This window comes from Poecilia latipinna, unplaced genomic scaffold (genome assembly GCF_001443285.1).
Source record: "Poecilia latipinna isolate Pla-1442-1.1 unplaced genomic scaffold, P_latipinna-1.0 Scaffold2435, whole genome shotgun sequence".
NCBI lineage: Eukaryota > Metazoa > Chordata > Actinopteri > Cyprinodontiformes > Poeciliidae > Poecilia > Poecilia latipinna.
Genome location: NW_015115051.1, coordinates 35,423 through 45,973, shown reverse-complemented (window position 1 = coordinate 45,973; position 10,551 = coordinate 35,423). Strand labels below are relative to the sequence as shown.

The 10,551-nt window shown below is 42.2% G+C and overlaps 1 protein-coding gene across 1 annotated transcript in view; it reads left to right on the top strand.

The window, feature by feature from the left end:
• rad17 (RAD17 checkpoint clamp loader component) overlaps positions 1 to 10,551 on the top strand; it is a 62,417-nt gene that overhangs the window by 29,589 nt on the left and 22,277 nt on the right. Inside the window, exons 4-6 of the mRNA XM_015019450.1 lie at positions 3,574 to 3,712; positions 7,348 to 7,484; positions 10,306 to 10,358. Of these exons, the coding sequence (XP_014874936.1) occupies positions 3,574 to 3,712; positions 7,348 to 7,484; positions 10,306 to 10,358 (329 nt within the window). The remainder of the gene's footprint in view (positions 1 to 3,573; positions 3,713 to 7,347; positions 7,485 to 10,305; positions 10,359 to 10,551) is intronic.

Below are 10,551 nucleotides of genomic sequence, written 5' to 3'. Positions count from 1 at the left end.
GCCCCCAACCCCAGAGTTTCCTGTGGCTACGTCTCCCGAGACTCCTAGTGCTCCTCCTGAGCTTGTGACTCCCTGTGCTCCTCCTGAGCTTGTGACTCCCTGTGCTCCTCCTGAGACTCCTAGTGCTCCTTCCAAGCTTCTGACTCTCTGTGCTCCATCCGAGCTTCCTAGTGCCTCCTTCGAGCTTCCTGTGCCAACTGCCGTGGAGCAGCCCCCAGGGTCTGCTGCTTCCCTGCCTCCCTGTGCTCCTCCCGAGCCCGCTCTGGAGTTTCCCTGAGTTTGTCGATTTGGCTCCGCCCCCTGAGTTTGCCAATTTGGCTCTACCCCCTGAGTTTGCCGATTTGGATCCGACCCCTGAGTTTGCTAGTGCTCCTCCAGAAACTCCTAGTGCTCCGCCTCCCTGTGCTCCAAAGCCTGCAGCCGGCCCTCCTGCTGGCCTTCCAGAGCCTCCACGACTCTGCTTCCTGGGCCGACGTCGCTGCCCCCCGCGGCTCCGGCAATTCTTCCTGCGGCAGTGGCGACTGCCAGACCCGCCTCCTCGATTCCGCCTGCTGCGCCGTCGTCGGCCCCCGGACCCGCCTCCTGGAATCCATCTGCTGCACCGTGGCCGGCCCCCAGACTCTCCACAGCAGGTCCTGCCCTGGCCGTGTGTGTTTTTTTTTTTGTTGGCACTGAGTTTTTTTTTTTGTTTTTGTTCCCTGTGGACTCTTGGCCTCCCCCCATCCTGATGGGTTGTTTTTTGTTTAACTGTTTTTTTGGGCGTCTGGTAGCCACCCTTGAGGGGGAGGGGGGGAGGGGGGTACTGTAGTGATCTGTGTTTTTCTGTGTGTTAGAGGGTTTTCTGTGTCCTGTTTTTCCCTGAGTCTCTGTGCCGTCCTGATTGTTCCTAGCTGTGTCTCATTTCCTTGATTACCCTCCCAGTGTATTTAGTCCCACCTGTTGACTTTGTCTGTTGTCGGATCCTCGTCGTGTAACGTCTTGCTGCCTGTTGTTCTGTTCTGTGGTTTATTTATTAAATCTTCATCATCATCATCATCATCCTGGGTCCTGTCTGCGTCCACCCTCACCACTCAACCTCACAAATCATGACAGTGTCGTTAATTCGATTAGTACAGGTGATTCGTTATTGTCATCCAACCATTTTTTGTCAGAAACATAACATCAGTAATATGTTCAGTGATCAGTAATATGTTCAGTGATGAAGTCATTTACTAATAGACCTTTAGCTGATAATAATCCAATGTTTAAAAGAGCCATTTAAGTGACTTGGTGGCAGATAGCTCCTGAATTTCCAGTTGTTTTAGTCAGGAGATGAGACTGAGGTTTGAATTGAGACCACTTTATTTTGTATTTCTGTTTTTTGTAATTTTTCTTTTAGTGATTCAGACAAGTACTGTCCTCTTTTGTAGTATGGGGAGGCCAGAAACATTCTGGAGGAAAACAAGTGTAAACAAAATGTTGGACCCCGGTTTCAGACCTTAGACACACAGAGTGGTGGATCCTCTGGGCAGTCAGTGCCAGGTGGCTTAGATGAAGTAAAGTCTGCTGTGTGAGCATTCAGTATAAAAGTACTGAGAAGAACTTGTTGGTTCATTCCATCTGTAAATTTGAGAAGCTCAGGTCCTGAGAAAACATTTCTTCAGAGGTGTCTTGTGACTTCTTTGAATGAGTGGGAAGGCAGAAGAGAGGACAGACCATTTGATCTGACTCCAGTTGATGTTTTGTCAGTTTGTTTTGGAATAATTTGTTCCTTATATGTGGAGGATTGCATCCTAATCAGCTGTCCTTGAGCCTGTTCTTCTAAGGGGGTGATCACGTTGTTCTTGTTGATAAAATGAAAGGATTACAGTGAGCAGCTTTATCCCATGTTTATTAAGATTGCGTCTGCCTCTTCCAAAGGCAGACGCAATATCCAGCTGATCAGTGGTGAGAAAGAGTGTTTTCTTTGTTAAAGGACATCACTCTTAGCGTTGCAAAAATGACTGATTCCATTTACTGCCTCATCTCTGACAATGAGCACTTATCTTTTATTTTCCTGATGTTCACTTTGGGGGGTTGATGTATTGATCTTGCTCCATACCTGTTGTTGATGTTTGATGGCAAGGTTTCCCACAGAGGTTCCTGCTGAATTGCAGAAAATCTGTTTTTCAGTGAGTTTCCCGTGGAATCAGAATGTGTTGAGTTTTGTGCTGTCACTTTGTCCTTAGAAGCGGGTCGGTGGAGTTGTTTCGGTTCCAGCTGCTTGTTTATTTTTCTTTAGTGGAGCAGGTGTTGAAGTCGAATGTGGGTTTTGTCTCACAGCTGGCCATTCTGATTCGTCTAGGTTCTTCCTATTAGTCGCCTTCAAATGGGAAACTTTTCTTCCGCTTACTTCCCAGAGAGGTCCACAGTGAGCTGCTTGGTGCGGGGCGTACGACCTCACCGTTGATTTGAGGAAGAGTTGCTTTATTTTCAGAAGGCAGGATTTATCTAAAAGTTCACCTTTAGCCGTTGAATCTTCATTTCTATTGACTGAAGTTGTCATATAATACTGGGCTGGTCATTATTTTGAGTCATTTGTAGAGTTGAACCTGGGTTGACCTCTGCAGATTGGAACCTATGTATAATACTGCTAATGTCCCCAGGGTCGGTCAGAGGCATCTTCCCCTGATTCAGCTTGGAAGTGGAAAAAGTAGAGTTAAAGTTCAAAGTAAAAAATACCCATAGTCCTTCGGTTGGAAGTAATCCAGTTATGATGTTGACAGTGTAAGCATAATTATAAAAACTGTGACTTTAAAATAACTCATAGGCAAAGTTATTAGTAACGACGAAAGAGAGCAGGATAAGCTGTTCCTCCTTCAGCTGACATCTGACACAGGAATCCAGCTCATATTTAAAGGCATCTCCTGACCTGCAGACCTCCAGCTGCAGGTCCTATGACCAGCTACACCTGCCTGACTCATCCTGTAAGAGAAAAGGTAGGACACACACAGCATTCAGCTTGGTGGATTCGACAGGTTGACATTGAACTGCAAAGCAGAGCACACACTGTGGCTTTTAAACTTAGCTTCTGCTTTGATTAAGTACTCTCCAAAAAAACATGTGTCCCCACAGGGGTTCGATATAAATGCCAATACAGATGAGCTTTGTGTCCAGTTTGAGTGAAAGGAGGTGCGTACCAAGGTAAACTTCAGAGACTCAGCCGTGGCAGTGCACTAGGCAACTAACGCTTACGGATACTGATGGTGTGATTGGTGCGTTCTCCTTGCTTCGTGCCCTGTTCAGTACATCAAGTAAAAGGCCAATCTTTCAGGAACAATTCCGAACGCTTAGCCTGGCGGGGGTGCAAGTAAAGCCTGACGGCCTGCCATGCTTATAGTACACTTTGGGACATCTTGTTTCATATCAGACAGAGGGCTAAACCTCTCGGCCTTCAGCTTCCTTCAGGAGCAAAAGCTTGTTGTGGCTTGCTTCTTTTAAATTTTCATACTTGGGATTCACAATAATAAACATAGAGATGCTTACGGGGAATACTACAATTTAATTGGAAGGTTTGTGCATTTGTATAAATATTACTATTTTTTTGTGTTCCAGGGTGGTATTTTGATACTGACAGGACCATCAGGCTCTGGAAAAACTGCGACAGTCCAAGTTCTGTCTACGAAGTTGGGTGTCAGAGTTCAGGAATGGACTAACCCAGCAAGTGCAGAACCACACTTGGGCAGTTTGTCTGGTGAGGAATAAGCACACACTTTTGAGACTAATAAGAAGGGTTTGATTGCTCTATTGTTAATAAGATTGTGTCTATTGAGAAGGGCTTAGTCATTTCTCTATTTTAAAAAAAATTAAATAAGTCTAGTCAATTAAATATTTTTTATAAATATTTCTCTTACACCATTCTATAACATTTTACATATTTATCTTTTTCTTTATGAACCAAAGATGTTGGTTTGATTAAAATTTTTAAAATCTCTGCCAGAGGTATAGATAAATATATTCTTAACTATTTAAGTTACACATTTTTCTGACTGATGACTTTGTTCTGAGTGCCGAGTTCTGCTATGGCTCTTTGTCTCTGCAGCCACTTGATGTTTTGTGTTCAATACTTTATTAATGCTTTATGGAATAACAGCTTATTATAGTGGATGTTTTTCAATAAGCACAGATGGTTTATTAAATAAATAAATATGGCACTCTGACTGGCTGCAGTATTTATGCACTAATCCTTTTACATAATATTTTAAAGCAAGTGCTGATCTTTTAATCCTTGGTGGTTTGCAGATAAGACAATGCTAATATATAAAGGTGGTCTTTAAAAAACGTCTGTTGTTTGCTTCCCCATGAGTGTTTTGAGCTGAAAATTTTTGTTTAAAATGTTCTTCTTGTGGCTGCTCCTCTTTGAGGCTCCAAATTACCTGCATCCATCTCACCTTGTCGTTCGTCTTGTCTAAGGTTAGGTCTGGTGAGGAAGGGTACCATTTCATTATTCTTTCATCTTTAAAGCCTTTACTAGCAAGCTACATTACATAGTGGAGTACTTTGTTGCATGTGATGCAGCTTTGTCCTGCAGAAAATTCATGGTCCTCTTGAAAGATGCAAACTTTTTCATGTAGCACTGCTTGAAGAAAGCTGGCTATAGGTTTAGAAGTTGATTTTAAGTACATCTTCAACCAGAAAAGGTCCAACTATCTCATCTTTAATAATATCATACCAGTACCCTGCCTCTACCTTGCTGGCATCTGCTATATAGTGGAGCTCTGTGCCCATTACTGATCCAGCCGAGGGCCCATCCATCTGGTCTGTCAAGAGCAGTGATGTCAGTAACGCATTACTTTGTAACACGTTATTGATTGCGGACCACTTTTTTCAGTAACTAGTAATCTAACGCGTTGCTATTTCAAATCCGGAAATCAGATTAAAGTTACATATCCAAATCACTGTGCGTTACTATTTTCTTTTGTAATTATTAATTTTATTGTGTGTCTTGGGGAGCGACCACTGTTTCTGTCCATCAGTTATCAGCAGTGAAATAAATGTAAACAATGGAGAGGATGGAGATGAGCATTTTGTTGCTGGAAAAACAGGAACTACTTTGAGTTTCTGTCACCAAGTCTAATTATTATATTACTATTACAGCTTTGGGCTTGTTTTTTATTTTTTTTTATTTTCTAAAGTTGCTTGCAAATTTGATGAATCGCAGGTTGCGGTTTTTTGGGCTTGTTTTTGAACGTGAGGTTGCTTAATTCGGTTTTGAAATAAGCAGAGACACATAATCAGCCCCAGAATTTGTCTGACAACCAGTTAGATTTAGTCAGGCCTTGCAGGTCTATCCATTCCCAGATGATCCATCTCGCTGTGTCCTTGTTAATGTTGATATATTACCTGTCAATGAGTTGAGCTTCGTGTTGCGCTCCAGAAAACTGCAAACATCGAGACTATTATGAACAGCACAATAAACGTGAAAACAGCCACGAATGAATGTATCCGTAAAGTTGTGCAACTAAATGTCAGTATAATAATTAATATTAAGGTATAATAATTTATATTAAGGTAAGTGTCACAAATCTGTGCAGCGGGTCATCAGAGTTGTGGAGCCGCAAAAGGAGTTCTGTGTGATGCGCTCTTACGGCACAGGGTGTCGGCAGGGCCGTAACACAAAATCTGGACACTGGGGCAGGGAGGGAGGCGTTAAAATCCTACTTATAGTTTTCCAGACAATAGTGAACTACACAAAAAGGTCCAACTATCTCATCTTTTTTTTTTGTCCTGTTGTAACCATTAAACAATCTCCCCTTCAGTTCAACCTTATAAGTGGAGACACATTGTTGATGTTACCATTATAAAATAACTTGTAATTAAGTATTGGCAAAGATCAATGTAATATTCACAGGTGGTGGAGCGTTGTTGTTAGCAGCTGCTTAAAGTAACTAAAAAGTTACTTTTATGTAACTTAGTTACTTTACAAGTCAAGTAATCTGATTAGTTACTTTTTCAAAGTAACTATGCCATCAGTGGTCAAGAGTCACTCTCATCTCAGCCTAAAAAAAAAAAAAAAAACTGAGAAAACTGTCTTCAGATCTGTCTTGGTCCAGTCTTTATTTTCAACTTGTATGTCTTGTTCAGTGGCGGTCGGGTTTCAGCCTTCCTTACCTTGTCTCTGAGCTCTGAACATCTTGTTCTTCTGGGACCTCCAAATAGGTTGCAGTTCTGGAATATGACAGCACTGGAAGATAATGGGTTGCTGGTAGCTTCACACTTGATTCTTCTCAAACCTTTGGCAGTTAATTTGTCTTTTTTTTTCTCAACACGTTTCTTGTGATCTTATTGACTATTTGCAGCAAAACATTTGATGGTTCTGTGAACACACCCTAATATCTTAGCTGCATCCTCTGGAAAACCTTTTACAATTTTGGACTTTTCAGAGTCACTTAAATATCTCTTTTTTGGCCCATTTTGCCTGAGGAAAAGAAGCTGCCTAATAAATATGCACACCTTGATATAGAGTGTTGATCTCCTTAGGCCCCACCTTCTCTCAAGAAGCAAATACACATCAGCTGATATGTTTATATTCAATAAGCATTCAAGGTTATACTGCTTGGAGTTTGAAAATGTGCATAAAAATAATATGGTCAAAACTAAAACTTTCCTAATAATTGTGCACAGAAAGTATGAACCCGTCTTTCGGGAACGATTCTGCTCTGCCAGCGATAAACACAGCAAGGACACTTGTAATCCAGCTTATATAAAAACAAAGCAAACTTTTTAGCCCTGCGGGGTGGGGGCAAGTAAAGCCTGGCTTATAATACATTTAGGAAACCCTGATGGACTATAACCTGCCCTTTTCCTCCAGCTTTTGAGCCGTTTGAAAGGTAGTGTTTCCTTTGTTAGGAGTTTTTTCATCTCTCATAACTAGTTTCAATCCTCAGCATCTAACACACCAGACTAGTCTAAAAAGATTTCGAAAAGACTTGGAGTACCCACTTCACAAAATGGTTTCAGTAGATTGTCCCAAAGCCTCAGAGCCACCACTTGAAAATAAAGCAGTAGATAAAAGGTTTTCACTACTTTGTATGAAAAGTTTTCACTAGTGAGAGTGAAAGGTAGAGCTTTTCATCAATGAATATGAACCATTTTCACTACTTTGCAAATCCATATAACCTACTGATTTGCCTTTCAGTAGGTTATATGAAAGGCAAATCTTTTTAGTAGTTCAGTAGTTTTCATTAGTCATTTTGCAAGGCTTTCAGGATATATGAAGGAGTTTGATTTCTTGCGTATATGAACGCTAATTCTAAATAATGTCCATTGTAGCATGCCTTTGCTTTGTACTGTGATTCTGGTTCTAAGAACAGTTTCTTTCTCCTGCAGAATGGAGATCACAAGGCTTGTCTTGCAGCTCTCAGTTGGCACAATTTCAGGAGTTCCTTCTGAGAGTTAACAAGTACAAATGCCTGAAAATGAAAGGTGAAAGAGGTGCTGCAGAGAAAAAGCTCATCCTGGTGGAGGTATGTACAGTATCTTCAACTTTCCTCAGGTTGTCTGTTTCTACATTTTTTGTATTCTTTGACACAGTGCGAAATTCTGAAAGCAGGTGTTGGGCAAACTTTAACATTGACAATAATTTCAAAGTAAAATAAGCATTCTAAAAAGTTACAATTCTTTTGTGGATTTTGTTTTCTCAATTTCATATTAGCAGTAATTAAGAAATTGAAACACTTATTACATCACCTTTCCGATCCAAAGCACACAAAGCTTAACCCAGGGTGGGTGTGACAAGTCTATTACTCGTCATTTCTGTCTGGAAAAAGATGAGTATCAATATTAATAAATAAGAACACAGTGTTTCCCCTTAAGGATGGTGATATACTGTATGACATAGTTTTATGTATATACCAATTACATGATTATTATATGGCAAAGGCATATTGATAGGATCTGTTTACGCTCAAATCACTCAAAGAAATGAATCATTAACTTAACATAATTTTTTATGTCAACAGGTTCCACATAATTGTATTAATTGAAAGCAAAACAGATATTGTAATGTGAGATTATGATTTTTTTAAGATAAAATTAATGAATTAACTCAACTAATTCAAATAATTTCAGATTGACAAGATAGAAGGTAGTTGAACTAACTAAACTTTTTTGTTAGTCTGACAAAGCAAACACTCTTTCAGTGAACTTATGTTTCATTTGTTCACTACACAGAAACAAATTAACAATTTGCTTTCATCAATCAATATATTTCTTAATTCAACAATTTTTTTTTCAAGTTAACTTATTCCTGTTAACTTATACCAGTCGACAAACTCAAGTTTGTAGGTCTTGAGTTTGTCGACTGGTAAGTAGGTCCAGGGGCGGATCTACTGGGGTAGCAGGGGGTGGCAATTGCCACCCCAACTGAGAGCCTTGCCACCCCAGCTGGCGACTATGTATTCAACAAATAGTTATGGCAAATCGGACATTAAGTGCATGAATGTCTTTATTCCGACAACATTGAATGCAACACAATGTAACCTGATACCTGCTGCTGAGTAGCAGGAAGTGTGAGAGAAACTGCAAAGACAGAGAGCGAGGCAGACGAAGCTGAAGTTGGTTTCCCATTCCAGTTTCTGATTCGGGAAATGGCTAAAGGGCGATTCCACCTAATTTTTCACAACCTTTCGCATTTTTAATCGACTCTAGTTTAAAAACTACAACACCTAGACGCTTCAAACCTGGACTGGATTATTCTGCTCTAATAGCAGAATATTTATAACCATGTTTGGGATTTGTAAAACCTTTTTCTGTTTTGTGAAACTTCAATAAAGGGCATTTTTTTACCCCTTTTTTTGTCTTGGTCACACAAGATCTGCTCTAATTCCAAAACCACAACACCTATACTCTTCAAACTTGGACTAGATTATTCTGCTCTAATAGCAGAATATACAGAACCATGTTTGTGATTTGTGAAACCTTTTTCTGATTTGTGAAACTTCAAAAAGGGGCGATTTCACCACTTATTTTATTAACGGTCTGATCCTCGGCTGCAGAAGCTCTTGGGACATGGAACGTTACCTCTCTGGTGGGGAAGGAGCCGGAGCTAGCGTGCGAGGCTGAGAGGTTCCAGCTAGAAATAGTCGGCCTCACCTCGACGCATGGCTCTGGTTCTGGAACCAATCTCCTTGAGAGGGGCTGGACGTACTTCCACTCTGGAGTTGCCCGTGGTGAGAGGCGCCGGGCAGGAGTGGGCATACTTGTTGCCCCCCATCTTGGCGCCTGTACGTTGGGGTTTACCCCGGTGAATGAGAGGGTAGCCTCCCTCCGCCTACGGGTGGGGGGACGGGTTCTGACTGTTGTCTGTGCTTACCCCACAATCGTGTTGTGAGTGGTTTGCAGCCGAGTGTGAAGCGGCCGGGATGAGGATCAGTGCCTCCAAATCCGAGGCCATGGTCTTGAGCCGGAAAAGGGTAGAGTGCCTTCTCCGGGTCAGGGGGGTCGTCCTGCCTCAAGTGGAGGAGTTTAAGTATCTGGGGATCTTGTTCACGAATGAGGAAAGAAGGGAGGGGGAGATCGACAGGCGGATTGGGGCAGCGTCTGCTGTGAAGCGGGCGCTGTACCGGTCCGTCGTGGTGAAGAGAGAGCTGAGTCAAAAAGCAAAGCTCTCGATTTACCAGTCGATTTACGTTCCCACCCTCATCTATGGTCATGAGCTTTGGGTCATGACTGAAAGAACGAGGTACCGGATACAAGCGACCGAAATGGGTTTCCTCCACAGGGGTCTGGGCTCTCCCTTAGAGATAGGGTGAGAAGCTCGGTCATCCGAGAGGGACTCAGAGTAGAGCTGCTGCTCCTCCACGTCGAGAGGAGCCAGTTGAGGTGGCTCGGGCATCTGGTCAGGATGCCTCCTGGACGCCTCCCTGGTGAGGTGTTCCAGGCACGTCCCACTGGGAGGAGGCCCCGGGGAAGACCCTGGACACGGTGGAAGGACTATGTCTCTCAGCTGGCCTGGCAACGCCTTGGGATCCCCCGGAGGAGCTGGAAGAAGTGGCTGGGGAGAGGGAAGTCTGGGCCTCCCTTCTGAAGCTGCTGCCCCCGCGACCCGATCCCGGATAAGCGGAAGAAAATGGATGGATGGATGGATGGAAATTTTATCATTATTGTGATTGTCAGACTCTCTTTTATGCACTAATGCATTTCTTCTACTTCTCAATGCATATTTATTCTTCTCCAACTTCATGTTCTGACTTTTTCTCACATTATTAAGAAACGTGTTTATGTCATATATTTTTCAACAAGAAGCTTTGCATTCCTTTACTTTTCCTTCTTATTTGTTCTTTCCAGGATTTTCCAAACCAGTTCTACAGACAGCCTTGCAGCTTTCATGACACCTTGAGGTGAGTTCCGGCAGCAATCAGGCCGGTGAGTGTTTAGAGGTAGTGAACTCAGGTGTGATAAACCACAGTTATGTTTTAATGGGGAGGCGGCAGCAATCAATTTTTCACACAGGGCTATGTAGAGTTTTTTCTGAGATTATTTACAAACATCTTCATTTAAAAGCTAAATTAAAAATTTGTGTTGTCATTTACT